Source organism: Crinia signifera, chromosome 6 (genome assembly GCF_055691185.1).
Source record: "Crinia signifera chromosome 6, ASM5569118v1, whole genome shotgun sequence".
Classification (NCBI taxonomy): Eukaryota; Metazoa; Chordata; class Amphibia; order Anura; family Myobatrachidae; genus Crinia; species Crinia signifera.
Genome location: NC_139222.1, coordinates 220,651,528 through 220,667,983, shown reverse-complemented (window position 1 = coordinate 220,667,983; position 16,456 = coordinate 220,651,528). Strand labels below are relative to the sequence as shown.

The 16,456-nt window shown below is 40.2% G+C and overlaps 1 protein-coding gene across 2 annotated transcripts in view; it reads left to right on the top strand.

The window, feature by feature from the left end:
- LOC146008984 (tolloid-like protein 2) overlaps positions 1-12,962 on the top strand; it is a 150,206-nt gene extending 137,244 nt beyond the window's left edge. For both annotated transcript variants that reach the window (XM_083148877.1, XM_083148878.1), the window contains 9 exons: positions 1,222-1,417; positions 2,178-2,303; positions 3,085-3,245; positions 3,383-3,563; positions 3,671-3,796; positions 5,296-5,423; positions 6,956-7,169; positions 8,903-9,153; positions 11,415-12,962. In XM_083148877.1, the coding sequence (XP_083005003.1) occupies positions 1,222-1,417; positions 2,178-2,303; positions 3,085-3,245; positions 3,383-3,563; positions 3,671-3,796; positions 5,296-5,423; positions 6,956-7,169; positions 8,903-9,153; positions 11,415-11,549 (1,518 nt within the window). In that variant the 3' untranslated portion in view covers positions 11,550-12,962. The remainder of the gene's footprint in view (positions 1-1,221; positions 1,418-2,177; positions 2,304-3,084; positions 3,246-3,382; positions 3,564-3,670; positions 3,797-5,295; positions 5,424-6,955; positions 7,170-8,902; positions 9,154-11,414) is intronic.
- Positions 12,963-16,456: the final 3,494 nt, after the last annotated feature.

The window sequence follows — 16,456 nt, the reverse complement described above, 5'->3', positions numbered from 1 at the left end:
CACTGCATTGGAATAGCCAGCACTTGGAGATGATCTCATCTCCAAAGCGTAGCCTCAGAACCAAACAATGGTTCCTGGCGCTGCACCTGGCTCCTGCTGGATCTAATGAAAAATTACCCTCACAAAATGGCTGCCCCTAATAGCAGACCATTTTTAAGGATGCTAGAGGAGGCCGCTGCCAGACAATAGAATACCAGAAAAAAACAGACACTAGAATATCAGAAAAACTTTACTTGGTCTCAATAATCTCTTTATTTCTGCTGCAACATGCACATGGAGGACTCAGAATTTTGTGTAGATATTCATATATTCATACTGCTTTGTGTCAGTGGTTCAGGCTGATGATCGTGGAGTATGTTATACCTATTTAAACCAATTGAGCATTATTTATATGCAACATTCTACTTGACTATTGTTGACTAAGGGCAGAATTCAGACCTGATTGCTCATTCACATATTTGTAGATGACTGCTTCTACTTAGTGCCGCCCATACAGAGTGCAATCCTGCCCTTTGTAAATCTGCAAGTGAATTGTGAAGAATGTTGCTATTAGGTATCCTGTTGCAAATCCATTCGCAATTCATTCACCATTGAATGATTTCCCCAGTCAGTGCCAGTGTGCGTAACACTGACTCTTCCACAACTCCTGAAACACCCTCCCTTAAAAAGCCTAGGCATGCCTGCAGTTTTTTTTGACACCCCCAGAAAACTGCACGTTATAACCCTCTAAAGCTGACTCCCAGACAATCAAATTGCAAGGGGATTGTGATTAGATATTTTTGCTATTTCTGTACCTATCTTGGCTCGCGCATGCGTGCAACAACCCATACGCATGTGCACTAATTCAATAATCAAATGGATCTCGAGTTATTAGCTCTGAAAAAAAACTCTATATCCAACATCATGGAACCAATAGACCAGAATATCTAATGATTGTTTCCAGTTTCTTGATGAATTGATGCCACAAACTATTCCAACTGTTCCAAGGCATATAAATGTGTTAACTGAGAGACACTCTTTAAGTTTTATCATGTACCTCACCCCTTTGCAAGATCATTTGTGTATTCAGTATTCTGAGGTTGTTTTTATCAGTTAAATGGGGCAAATTGGACATAGATTAAAATAGTGGCTAATGGATCCGTTTTACATATTTTATTTTTATAATTTTTTTTTGTTTATTCACTGTACTGAATGTAAACAGTCCTATTTCCTGTTTCACAGTTTGAACCACATGACAATTGCTTATATGACCACCTGCAAATACGTGATGGCCCATCAGAAAATAGTCCACTGATGGGACAGTTTTGTGGTTACGAAAAGCCAGAGGATATTAAATCTACCTCCAATACCCTGTGGATAAAATTTTTCTCTGATTCCTCAGTCAACAAAGCTGGATTTTCCGCCAACTTTTTCAAAGGTAAATGTACATGACTCTTTAGATACCAAAACCCTTTTTCTTTTCAAAATTCATTTTTGTTCATGATATAATCTCTACCATAAGGCTTGTGCGTGCTAACCTGGGACTTCACAGTTGAACACATCCCTTCCTACATTATATATATATATATATATATATATATATATATATATATATATATGTATATGTATGTATATGTAGTGAACTATCCATCTCGCTAGATAGACGCATCGCGTGGTGTGCCTGGCATAATTCCTGGCTTCTGCGCTAACTGGATAGCCCCAGGGGATCAATAGTTCACGGTAATCTACCGTAGCGAAGTCTAATTTTAGGCACAACCCGAGATCATAAGCCGATATAATTAGCACAATTTATTTTTTTGGCAGAATTCTTTTTTGTTCTCTTGTATAATCACAATGTTCTAAGTCAGGCATTTGCATCTTCTGTCCTCAAGACACCGTAACCATGCAGTATACAGTTACATCTAGATTCACCAGAGATGGTTAAATCACAATAACTGAGATACTAATTAAGCCACCTGTGCTCAAATATGGACGTTGCTTAAACCTGGACTGTTGGTGAGCTTTGAGGACTGAGGTTGGGAATACCTGCTCTACATGGATCTACAAGCTAAAGAATCAAATTTGTCTACGAAGTGGTTTTATTAGGTTTAGGGCTCCATATTCTAACTGTACAATTATTTCATGGTTACATACCTGTTACCAATTTAAATTCTCTTATCCTTTTGTTTTTTGGAAAGAGATGGATGAATGTGCCCGGCCAGATAATGGGGGATGTGCCCAGCGTTGTGTTAATACTTTAGGAAGTTACAAATGTGTCTGTGATCCAGGGTATGAGCTGACTCCAGATAAGAAAAACTGTGAAGGTAAGTGGCTTGATGGAAATATTACAGAGGTATATTTTTACGGTACTTGTGTATTATCTGGGCGCACAATTTTTTTCATTGCATGCCACTACTTAAGGCATGCAATGCAATGCGATGCAATGTGATTTTTCATTGGAAAGACACGATTTTTAATTGTATAGTCAACCATGGGTGATTTCATACCCCCACTATCCAACTACGCATGGAGTTGATTTTATATAGTGTGGCTAGCGCAGCGAGCCACCGAGCCCGAAGCGTGGAGAAAGCAGCGAGCCCCGCAAGGGGACGTGGATTACTTTACATGTATTTTGCGTCCCCTCACAGGGCTCGCTGCGCTCGCCACGCTTCGGTCTCGGTGGCTCGCTGCGCTCGCCACACTATATAAAATCAACTCCATGCGCAGTTGGATAGTGGGGGTTTCAAATCACCCATGGGTGACTATACAATTAAAAATCGGGTCTTTACAATGAAAAATCGCATTGCATGAATTGTATGCCACTATATTGCATGTGATGCGAAGTGATGCAATACAATGAAAAGATTGGGCGCCCAGATATTACACAAGTACCATTTTTACTATATCACATTACTTACAGTATTAAAATGTAATGGTTAATATCCAGTGGAATACTTAAAGTGGTAACGTGCACCCATGCAATCCCTTAATGTTATGTGACTTATGGTGATGATGTTAATTAAAGCAAGATATTGGCGCAGAAATTCAGTGTTTATACAACAAGCAAACATGTGTATGAAATGTATAGTTTTCTTTCTCCTATAGTTGCATGTGGAGGTTTCCTCACAGTGCTGGATGGTTCCATAACTAGCCCTGGCTGGCCAAAGGAATACCCCACTAATAAAAACTGTGTGTGGCAGGTGGTCGCTCCATCACAATACAGGATATCCTTGCAGTTTGAAGTATTTGACCTTGAAGGCAATGATGTAAGTTAAGTACATCTGAATAACATGCTTTTATTCCGTGGAAATGACTTTCATAAAATATATTTTAATGTGGATATTTTGTTTTGTACTGTCTGTGTAGTATTGTGTTTTATTACATGTCTCCTTGTTTTCTGTAGGTATGTAAGTATGACTATGTGGAAGTTCGCAGTGGACTGACTTCAGAGTCAAAAATGCATGGAAGGTTTTGTGGCTCGGAAAAGCCAGAGGTGATCACCTCACACGGCAATAGTATAAGACTGGAATTTAAATCCGACAACACCGTGTCTAAGAAAGGATTCAAAGTAAACTTTTTTTCTGGTAAGGATTTTCTTTTTTTAAATAACGTTTCAATGCAATCTCACACAAAAATGATACTGTGAACATTTGTGGTTGTAGTTATCTAATGCAGCTTTTTGACGTTCCAGATAAGGATGAATGCTCCAAGGACAATGGAGGTTGTCAGCACGAGTGTGTCAATACCTTTGGCAGCTATGTATGCCAGTGCAAGAATGGCTTTATGGTTCATGATAATGGACATGACTGTAAAGAAGGTAAAATTGTAGATTTGGCAAATGCAAAAGAAAAGCCCAGCTCTTTAGTAATTGGGTTATCTGTTTTTCATTTGACAACTAGTCAAAATGCAATAGAACAGTTTAAAGCCAATCTTATTCTGGGAGCCATGACAAAAACAAACCCTTACGATCTGATGATTTAACCCTTTCAGGTCCAATGCCTTTTCAGGCTCAGCCCTAGCTCTAGTAGCAGATCCAATGGTGAGCCACTTTAAAATAAGAACATTGACATAGTTCAACATTCAATGTAGACCATTGTTGATTAAAACAATAAATTAATAAAAAAAAAACAACCTACAATTAATTTAAACCAGACTGTTTTGAATTGCAAAAAGAAATGTGGACTGCAAAAGGTTAAAATACAATACAGATTCCCTGAGTCTGGTGATTTAACAATGTCAAAACCCCCCATCTGAAATTCGGATAACTAGCAATTTGTTATAATTGTGGTTATATTAACAAATTAATACACACAGTTCTATATTTGTTGTTTTGAACATGAAGTTTTGTGTTGAAATTCTGATAAGTAAATGGCCAGTGTCAAATTTGTGATGGTTTTGGGTGATAGCTGATTATAAACCTTGTTGCTCTTATGTTTTGGTTGCTCCATTCCTTGTTCAACCTCTGGGGATATTCAGTTAGCTGCAGTAATTTTCAGTGTCTAATTGATCCCCCTAAGACAATCAAATTAGTCCTAAATGGCTACAATTGAATTGCCCAATAATGACCATCTTGCAAAAATCGCGGTAAAGGCCTTTTTTTTATTTTTATTTTTTGCACAAACATTTTTTTAGGAGTAATTGAATATCTCCCTCTGGGGGGGGGTATTCAATATTGGATTTTGACTGTCAGATCTTCCCAATAGTCAGAATCCCGGGCCGTTTCCACCTAACTCACCTGCAACTTCGACAGCTGGTATTGAATGTTCCGGCTGTCGAGTGTCGGAAAGTGGGCGTGTCAGCAAAAAGTGCCCATGAATTCGTCAATCCATGGCCGTTTCTGACCAGAGATCCGACTTGTTTTACAGTCAAATCTGTTTTGTCGAAATCCGCCTTCAATGATCTCATACAGCAGCATTGAATAGGTGGCGGCCACTATTTCCCTCGGCGGAAATAGCGTCCAATATTGAATACCACTCTCTGTCTCTTTCTTTTTGTTCCTATTTTCTTGATAAAAAAGATGAGCAGAAGCTCTTGCGTGTTGGAAACTTGGGCTTTTCTTACTGTCCTGTGAATAATAAAGCAGAATGTGTGTTCCAGTTTGTGTTCTAATTGCATACTGTGCTGTTTTTTTATTATCAAATTTATAATTGATGTGAGCGTCTTATAGCAATATACTAAATATATATACTAAATCTCTAAAATACACTTGTGTGTGCATTACCGAATATATTGTTGTTCATGTTGGACTATGCTACTAATGCATTGTTCAGGCAGAATATACTAAATCATGCTACTAAAATGTAAATTTACCTCCAGCTGGATGTGAACACAGGCTTATTAGTGCCGAGGGGACCATTTCCAGCCCAAACTATCCTGATAAATATCCCAGCCGGAAAGAATGCACCTGGGGCATATCCACAACCGCCGGCCATAGAGTCAAACTTGTAAGTGAGAGTCCTCATCCTGATAAAGGCTCAGACATAATTAGGGCAGCATTTTAATTATAAAGTATACAAAATATAAATGGAATGTATATCACGTTAATAAAAGTGTATTTGTAAATGATTTTTAGTTCTTTCTTAAAGACCCTGGGGTCAAAATTCCTTTTAATGTTCCTTAGCCAAACCTTGCATTTTTACATTGTAAAGTGTATTTAGTATCTGATTGACCTATTATTGACAGATTAAATGTTTATGGAGTTTAAGGTAGACAGGTTCAAAGATCGACATAACAATGGTTGACACTTTTGTTGTTTTATATATATATTTTCCCAACATTTGCTTGATTTACTATTTACTTGGGCTAAAACTGGGAACATTGTCGAGCGCAGTGGTATTGGAGCAAGCCACCTTGCCTGAATCAGAGATACGTTTATGTTGATTGATGGCGGTTACAAATGACCAAACATTCAAGATTTGATCCAAGAAAATGAAAATAACGTGTTTTCACAATTTGGTATCAACCTATTTACAGTCAACATAAATACTGTAGATCTCTATACCTCTCATGTGTTCTTTGAGTCAAATATTAGTGCCGATAATTTACCTTTTTGTTTTGTAATACATTGCAATACTGGCAACAATACAAGAGAACTAATTTTGGGCCTGATTGATTCCCATGGCAGTGCCAAAACCAGACTTATCTAGTGATTTTTCACAAACGGTGTATGAACACCTTAATGAAGGTTCAGGGTACAGCTGGTTCTCTGGGAAGTTTGTTTCTGGGTATTGGCTGTGCAGCGAATATGCATGCAAAACATCAATTTCCTTTAAGTGTGCTGGGGGTGTAGCCTGATGTCTGAGCTTTTATGCTTTTGCTTCTGAGGCAATTCTGTACCTAGCATGGGATAGGTGTAAGTGACAATGCTAATGATGATGGTTGTGGCTGTCTTCAGACAAAGCAATGCAGATATACACATGTAGACGCATTATCAGAAGGTAATACAATTAGTTGCCGCAACCATCAACACTTGCCAACACATTGCGCCTAACTTAGAATCAAGCAGATTTATCCACTGTTATTTATGAAGCATTTTCCCTACAAGGCTTAGTACATAGGGCCTATTTCATTAAGGATCTCAAAGCAAAATATTTCTCTTAAACCACATGCACTGCAGGTGGGGCAAATGTAACATATGCAGAGAGAGTTAGATTTGGGTGAGTTGTGTTCAAACTGGAATCTAAACTGCAGTTTAAAAATTAAGTAGCTAGTATTTACCCTGCAAAGAAACAAAATAACTAAACTCAAATCTAACTTTCTCTGCACATGTTATGTTTATCCCGCCTGTGATGCACATGGTTTTTCCCTTTAGAAAACGATTTGAGATCCTTACTGAATTATACCCAGAGACCCCATTAGTTCTGATCATTTTTCACAATTCTGCACAGGGTTTCTCATCCCCGTTCCCTGACATTGCTATTTCATTTTCACCTAAGTGTAGATCTTTTTTACACCCTAATGACTTTTATGCTTGTAGGTATTTAATGACTTTGAAATTGAACTGCACCAAGAATGTGCCTATGACCACCTGGAACTGTATGATGGGCCGAGCAGCAAATTCCCCATACTAGGACGGTTTTGTGGCAGCAGCAAGCCAGAGCCTGTCATTGCCACGACAAGCAGTATGTTCCTGCGCTTTTACTCTGATGCGTCCGTGCAGAGGAAAGGGTTCCAGGCTAAATACAGCACAGGTATGTACCAACTTATCAAATCTGTACTGCCAAATGAAGAACTGGAAACAACATTGCAGACTATTCCTTAATGTTGGATTCATTTTACTGACTCATAGTAAATCTATACGAATGGATTGCATCCCTGCTTGACAGTCCTGCCATTACAAATAGAACGAATGGACAGTCTTTCCATAATGCATGGAAAGTACCATCCGTAAATGTGTGGTGAGCCCTAACATAGCTCTCCCCAACCTAAATTTTTTTTTATTAACCACTTCAGTGGTGTTTTTTTTTTTAGGAGCGCTCCCCACTGGGCGAGTTTTTTTTTTTATGGGGAGCGCTCCCTTAAAAAAAACCCACCACTGCCTCCCTGGGTCCGGGCAGCCGCTGCACTGTCAATCAGCGGCTGCCCGGACCTGCGTCCCTGCACTGCGTACCTGTCCCCGGCAGCCGGCTTGTCATAAGCCGGCGCCGGGGACTTCAATACAAAACCCGGAGGGGAGGAGGAGGTGGCGCCGCAGAGGGGAGGGAGCCGGGCAGCACTGACACTGCCTGAGTTCAGTGATTGAACTAAGCAGCGCTGCCCGGCTGTAAACAGTTGCAATCCCGAGAATTTTCCGGGCTTGCCACACTGGGCACTGAGGCACAGCCCGGAAAATTCTCAGAATTGCCACTGAAGGAGTTAATATTGATCATCAAATTTTCATGGTGATGCAGGTCTATGCCATTGGTCCTAAATTGTGTTATTTTTTTTTTTTGTGTTTTTGCACATGTTCAAACACAGATTGGGATTTATATGTTAAGGTAACACAAGCACAGGCTTGTATGGAGCAGTAACGTTCAATATGTCTGATAGGTGTATCTGTTGGCCATCTATCCGGCCTGACCATGTGCAGTGGAACAGACACGCCATACTTGGCATGGAGTGTTAGAAAAAAAAAGTGACCATTACATATGCTTATTAAATACACCTACCCGTAAATAGGTAAGGGCGGGTGTTGCAGAGAAAAGCCCCCTTTCCAGCAACATTAGCGCACTTACTGTCTGCAAAAAAGTGTGTTTGCCATTTGATAACAACGCCCCTGAATCTTCTATGTGTGGATTCAACCAATTCTCCAACTTGACCGTTTAGCTGGGCTTTGTGTTTAGAATGAACTAGAGAGGCTGCTGCAGAAAGAAAGACAAACTCAGCATTTCCTTTCAGTGTGGGAAAGCGGTGTATCCATTATGTCCAGTTACATTAAGCAGAAACTAATACTGCTTCCAAATCACATCTTGGTGAATGAGATGTGTTATTGCTGGTAACAATCCTATTGTGTGGCCAGCACAGTCCCTGTGCCCCTCTTCTCTCAGGGCAAGTAAAGGTTGTCATCCTCTACCTCTGATTTTGTCATTTATAAGAAACTTTAGATTTGTATTTTATATAGACAACCCAGTTTTATGATCTGTAATTTTGCATATCAACTGCCTGTTGCCTAAACTGTTACCATTTATGATATTTTATACATAATGAATACAGTGGTTAAAAAGCGATGGCATTGTTGCGATATGACGGGGTGTTTTTGCAAGATCTAAAACAAACGTTGTAGAATTATAGTAAATGGCCTTAGAATAACAAGTTTTTTTTATAACTTAACAAATATCCAATAGAATATGAAAATTGTTTGACGCCATTGAACATCAGGATTAATATTATATTACTGCATTCTATTTATACATAACATTTTATGCATATTTTATCCTCTTTCTAGAATGCGGTGGCCGTTTAAAAGCGGAGATTCAAACAAAGGATCTGTATTCACATGCCCAGTATGGGGATAACAATTATCCGGTACAGTCTAATTGTGATTGGGTCATCGTAGCGGAGGATGGTTATGGAGTAGAATTAATATTTGAAATATTTGAAATGGAGGAAGAATCAGATTGTGGTTATGACTACATGGAAATTTATGATGGTTATGACACGACCGCTCCACGACTAGCTAGATACTGCGGATCAGGGGTAAGTTTTTAATTTATGTTTAACTTGCATATTCAGAGCTTTGTGTGATAATTTGATTAAAACCTATACAGTATGCTGGTAATACATTAGCTCTGTTTGGCTAATGAATAAACTTTACAAATATTAATAACTTTTTGGGCAGGATGTAATAGCCTCCAGCCGCTAAACTCTGATGCGATTACATCCGGCCCATTTAATTTGGTTTTAGCTCTTAAATCTGCAATTTTTCATTCCATTCTGGATTTTTGTGGGTGTAAGTGAAGACTACCTGCAGAAAGCTCAACCAATCAAACCCTGTATAGGTCCTTTTTATTTTAATATTGGTTTCATTCTCAAGCTTTCTATACCGTGAGGATGATAGCTGTATTACTTGCTCATCCCCTATTATGGGGATATCATATGTAAATAGCACTAGAAAGCCCTTCCCTGGTGTATATCCGTGCATATAATTGCAGGCACTGAGATGCCCACTTTGACATTTGTAGATGCTCTAATAACACGTGGTGTGACTTTTTATTTTAAACATCACTATTTAAAGCTTGGCCTAGCCCTACAGCAGGTATAGATGTTCTGTCTAAGTATGGTCTCCAAGAACAATTGTGATTCATTGGCAGGTATTCAATGCTGTTTGCGAGTGGTGACAGCGAGCAGGTCTTCCTGCTCGCTGTCACCACTCACCCTGACAGCATTCAACACAGCCTCCGCATCCGCCAATTCCCCCTCGCTCCGTTTTTTGAGCGAGGGGGAATTGGCGGATGCGGCTCCAGAAGCAGCGAGACCCGCGGCTAAAAACTGCAAGTTTTCTGCATTAGCTGCGGGTCTCGCTGTTTTGGGGAATTCTCGCCGTCCTGTGACGGCGAGGATTTCCCCAGTACGTTGAATAGAGCGAGCGGCCGGCGCGGGGGTTAAACAGCGAGGATCGCTGGTTTTCAGCAATCCTCGCTGTTTAACCCCCTCGCCGGCCGCTCGCTGCGGCATTGAATACCCCTTTGTGTATGCAACATTGCAGTGGCACTCCCATAATATTCCCATAAGATGGCCCTTTTCCATTTGTCTTTTTAGCCTTTATCCAGGAACTCACAGCACATTTGCAAGACCTTTCCATTACTGTGCATCTCAAAAGCAAATCCTATTTTGCGTGTGCTCTGGGAAACGCAGGTGCCGTTGGAGTTGATGGATTTTTGGGCTTGTGCAGTAGGAAAAAAAAATCCCTTCATTCTACGAACATGGTCATTACATGTCTGCCATTCCAACATTAAAAAAGGACGGCTCAAGATTTTAAAGATCTTGTTTTTGGCAATTTGAATTGGCCCAACTTTATACAATTGTCTAAATGCACAGTGCAGTTTTTCATTCTCTATGTATTAAATTACATTTTTAATACATCTCTTATTCTCTGAAGTTTTTAAGATATCATCTGGTAAAGCATGCTGAAACCTGTAGTTTAACAGCTGGAGAGCTACAGGTTGGCCAGGCATGTACTTGATAAACCTGCCCAGTATTAGGGGGGTTTCAATCTCCCGCAGCCATCTCCCGACCGTGGAAATGGCTGTGGGGCCCTATTCAATGCTGTCTTCCCCGACAGCATTGAATGGGGAATCTCGGCAGTCTGGCTCCTTCTGCCGAGAGCTGCCGGGAAGTGACAAGCTACCGGCTGCAGCTCGCCTCTTCCTGGCCACGCCCCCTTCTCATCCCGCTACAGACGGGCATTGAATCCCGCCTGCAAATTCTCAGTCAAGCAGACAAAGAACGTGACAGGGTGACAGCTGTCGGCCAGCTCGACAGCCGAGACCCAAGATTGAATACCCCTCTTAGACTGTTATCTCTGGTTTCCCCGAATAAAGTGCTGCTGACACATCTTTAATGTCTTTCTGTGTATTTAGCAATATTTAACCCTTTGAGTGCCGATTGAATTTGTCAAAATAGGTGTGAAAAATCCCAAGCAAATATTTTTACTCCTCACGATGACCTGTAGTGATTACTTTTTATACAGGAAATATAATCCTTTTTTTTTTTAACACAACATTTTTATTTGAATTTATATAACAAATGTGCATGACACTGGCCTTTTTTAGAGGATATTTTGCACATCTCTCACAGATGTTGGCAGTCAAAGGGCTAAAGTGACAGGCCAGTCTACAGTGTGCCATGATTATACCAATGACCACATACTCATTAAAGTGCTATACAGTATATCCTTTGTCTGTATCTAGATTGGTTTCTTTTTGTTTTCTACAAAAACACTCTCTTGCTTTCTTTAGCCTCCCGAAGAAATCTATTCAGCCGGAGACTCCATCATGATCCGCTTCCACACGGATGATACCATCAATAAAAAAGGCTTCCACGCCCGATACACCAGTACCAAATTTCAGGATGTGCTACATATGCGGAAATGACTGTAGCCCACAGTGATACCTAGAGCCATTTTAGTGTCTAAAATCAATGGTTTATGGAATTGTGAGAGTGAATGAAATGCTGTGCATGTCTCTGATGTCTGAATGCTGGCTGTAAGATAATTGTATGAATATGGATCCAAGATTTAATAGCATGCTTATTGTGTCAATGTACCAAGGACCAAATATTTTTGTGTAATAAATCCAACTTGGTTTATATTCCTTTAAAGTGAAATGTCTAAGAGGGCTTATTCACCAAGTTCACCTGGCCCGTTCCGCCCCAGTCATCTGAAAGCCCAAATGGCCTGAATGGGAGGTTTAGGTTTTTCTGTATATTAGGAGTGGAACTTCAGGTCTTATTTACCAGTTTCTAATTGGTTGGCTGAGCATTCTGGGAAATGTGGATTCTGAAGCACTGATGTCCACCCCTACAGTACACATTATAAATCTTGCACCGATGAGGGGACAATGGTGATATTTTTAATGTACGAGTCGCACAATCACTTATTTGAGGCCTTTCTCACAGTTGACCAAATTAAAAGGACATCAGGGATGTAATAAAACTCTTCACTACCTGGAGAAAAATTGGTTCATGAGTTATAACCAGGTGATCTGTGCCCAGTTATATATGTAAATATGTTTGTAAATGTCATGCTGTATATGACATTGTTAGCATTGGGCAAATATCAATCTAACTTTCTGTGATATTAAAGTTCCTTTTCGTCATCCAGGCCTGTAAAATAGTAGTTTATTTTAAAGCACCATCAGCTGGTTTTGACCAAGTATAAATACTTGACCATAAGTTATTTTTTGTGACATTGTAATTTGATTTTTCCTCCCCCCTACACTGATTTTTAGCCTTTAACTTAATTGAGTTCATTTGATAGTACTGCAAGTAATAGGCAATTGTGTACATTGCTGTGTGTATACTGCCATCTACGGGTGTGACATCAATAGTGTCTTTGAAGTTCCTCACCGTGAAAGTACTGTATAGCTGACCGAAGTTTTTTGTTTTTTTTTTCTGTAATGTACGTTCTTATTTTTATAGTATGGTTTTGTACTTAAATTATGTAGCTATTATCTCTTGCAAATGTAAATACAATATGTTAAATGATTTGATGTTAGCCTGTGCAATACCTAAACTAATAAGCTTCTCGTGCCTTTCCTTGCATCTGTTTTGGGGCCATTCTGCGTATTGGCTTTACTACCTAATGTTTGATAGGGGAGTGCGGAATCTTGTCATTAACAATATATATTTTAGATTGCAAATGCCTGTATTTTTATGGAATTACATTTTTTTTTATAATGTCGTTAGACTTAATTTCCATATTTTTCTGTATGAAGGGAATTGTAATGCTGTTTTTATTACTATATAACTGTTATTTCTTGCCATGTCATTAACAGAAGGATAATAAAATATTTCAATGCCAGATTGGCTATCTATCATGGGTTCCGGCCTATCTATTTTTTATGATTAGGTTTCATTACTTGTACAAAAAAGTGGATATAAGGCGCATCGCCGGGAAAGCCGCTTATCTGCTGGTATTACCAGCAGATGAGCGGCTTTCCCGGCATTGATGCGGGAGAGCCCATCACCGCTCATCGCAGGGCCATACACACTGGGAGACTTTGAGCTAAAAGCCGCACAAACTTGATGTTTTGAGCAGCTTTCAGCTCAAAATCACTCAGTGTGTATGGGCCTTTATAGTGCATTGTCCTCTCTAAACTCAATTCTGCTCCTTGTTCCTTTCTTAGCCTCCTTGCATCTGGCAAGATACACTTCTTTGTCGTTATTATTTTGTCTGCCATCTTTTTTCCTTTTACACTAGTTGATACCTATTTAGTAAACCACAATGGCTTCCTTTTCCTGGTACTTTTCTTAACCCTTTTAATACAAAGGTGGGTTGCCTTTAGTATTGCACTTTTAAATTTTTTCCACCTCTCCTTCACTCCTTTTAAGTTCCTCCAATCCGCTAATGAATCGCTTAAACATCTCCCCATTTTTGCAAAGTCAGCCTTCCTAAAATCTAACACCTTAGTTTTTGTGTGACTGGAGTTGGACCCTGCCTTGATACTAAATCATACTGCATGATGATCACTGGATCCCAGGTTCTCATCCACATATATGTCCGATATCCTGTCACCATTTGTGAGTATTAAATCTAATATTGAGTCTTTGCGAGTAGGCTCCCTCACCAATTGTTTGAGAGATGTTCCCTGTAGGGAATTTAGAAATGTGCCACTTGTAGATGATCTTGCAAAAGACTCCTCCCAATTCACATCAGGTAGATTAAAGTCTCCCATGATTATGACTTCTCCCTTTAAAGCCATTTTAGTGACATCAAGCAATAGGCTCCTGTCCAAATCCTGGCCTGGTGGCCTATAGATGACCCCAGTACGAATAATGTCCTTCTCCCCCATTTGTATGGTCACCCAAAGGGCCTCAGTTTTTTCTTCAATGTTTTGTATTAAAGTAGCATTTATGCTTTTCTTTACATACATTGCTACCCCTCCTCCGATTCTTCCCATTCTGTCCTTCCTAAATAAATAGTATCCTGGTATCGCTATGTCCCATTCATGGTTCCACTTCTCATTACACCATGTCTCTAACCATATCATTCAAAAGGGCCAAAGTGAATGACGCTCAAAATAACACCTGTGTGTACGCACCTTGAGTCACTATACCACTGTGTGTGTTGCTGTTTCCAAACTGTTCCGGTTTCCAGTCTTGTCCTGCATTTCACTATTGTTGATCCTTAGCAGTAAATAACATGTCCTGTCATTCCTTCTTTGTTCTGCTTGTGTCAGAAGGCTAAACATTTATTCAAAGATTCTCTTCTCCTGAATAGTGTTCACTTCTTGTCAGTCAGAAATAACTTGACAATCTCTCTATATTGTCAATGTTCCATAAAGTCATCTCTAGTATTTCACTTATTTCACTTTATTTTTTTTTTTTTTTTTTTAATGAAGTGCCTGTTCTGTAATGCCAATCTCCTACTCTAAATGTCTATGCTTTTACTTCATAGGGCTGCAATGTTGTTTTATGCCTGGCCTCCGATCTTCTAAATAGGTGTGTCTTGTCTGTACCTAATTTACTGGAGCAGCCAGGCTCTAGGAACCTTAAGAGTCACCATGCAGCTTAAGAAATTATATTCTTGTTCTCACTCGTTACCAATGTTAAATGATACTCTAGTCCTGGGATAGCCAACTTCAGTCCTCGAGCGCGAACAGTGCATGTTTTCCAGATCTCCTCACAGGATCACAAGTGAAGTAATTAGCTCCACCTGTAGATCTTTTATAATTTAGTGTGTGCTGGTTAGTTAGTGTTAGTGAGTAATGAGTACACCTTTGCAGCAGCTAGGTTGTCTTGAAATTGTGAACTGTTGGTAGCTCTCGAGGACTGGAGTTGGCTACCACTGGTGTAGTTAATCTGCTGTCATTTTTCAAATACATGTCAGAACCAAATTAGTTGGAGCATAATTTTAAATTTGTAACGTGTGATAAGAATATTACTGTGAGAAAAAAAAAAGAATATTACTCATTGTTAAATCTGTCCCTAATGCTGGTTGCACTGCAAACAATAAAAAAAAGAAAAGAAAAGAAACTTGGGTGGGGTGCACTCTTAGTACATCTTTATTGAGCAACTTTGAGACTTGGGTACTAAGAGTGCACCCCACCCGAGTTTCTTTTCCTTTTTGTTTTTCTTGTTAAACTTATAATAAACTCGGGGGTGCACCACTGACCATTACATAAATCAAACCAAGGCCAGTGGCAGAGGCTTGTTTGTAATGTTAATTTCAGAAGCTATCCTTTAATTCTAGTCAGTTATATCCCCAATCCACTATCCATACCCTTAAATCACATCAAAATTATTTAACCCCACCTAGTGCAGGCTTCCCTCACCAACCCTCTCTTTTAGTGCACTGCAAACAATGCAAGGTCTACAATTTCTGTTTGACTCCCTGAAAACAAGATATATTGCTTACACCAGCGATTCCCAAACTTTTTTTGAATCACGGCACCCGGGAGCATCAATAGGTTTTGAAGGCACCCCTAGGCCAAATGTTTCTTATTGAGAAATTCAGAAAAAATATGACATTTCTTACATTGTGTTTCTATGTCCCAGTTATGTGGTGAGGGACAGGATTTGCTTTTGTTTGTCCACACATGTTCTGATTGGCAGCCACCAGCACTGGTTTTGCCTATTACATTGACAATAAATAATATGACTTGATCCGGGTCCACCAACCCAAGGCACCCCTACAAGTGTCCTGAGGCACACAGTTTGGGAAGGACTGGTTTGCAAACTGTGGGCTACATGCAAAAGCGCCAGTATTTACCCTGCAGAGGAACAATATAAATGTGTTTGCTCTCCTTGCATAGCAATATGGTATAAGATAAAAAAGTAAAAAGAAATTTTGAAGATTTCTCACAGCGCTGGACCCTTGGGTTCAGCGCTGTGAGAAATCTTCAAAATTTATTTTGACTTTTTATCTTTTGCCTTATACAGATGGAGCCGGGCTCCCTCTTGCTGGCGAATCGCCAGAACGTCACCGCTGGCGATCCACCAGCAGCCCGGCATCCATCTGACTGAGACGCGCGTGCGTCTCACGCGCGTCTCAGTTTCCGGCCGGCGGGGCGACGGGAACCCTGTCAGTCTCCGCTTCAGGGAGACGGACAGGGTTAGGGGGTGCGGGGGGGACCCCGGGTGACCGCCGGCGGGGACCCGGGGGAACCGTGCGAAAGGAGAAGCGCGTGCATCTCATGCGTGCGAGTCCCCTCTAGCAGATACAGATGGCGGGTGGCGGGGGATGGCGGCTGGCGTCGCCATCCCCTGCAAGGAAGAGACCCGCTCAATCTGTAGTATACAGTCATACTATTATTTGGAGATAACAGATAAGCAGCCGCAG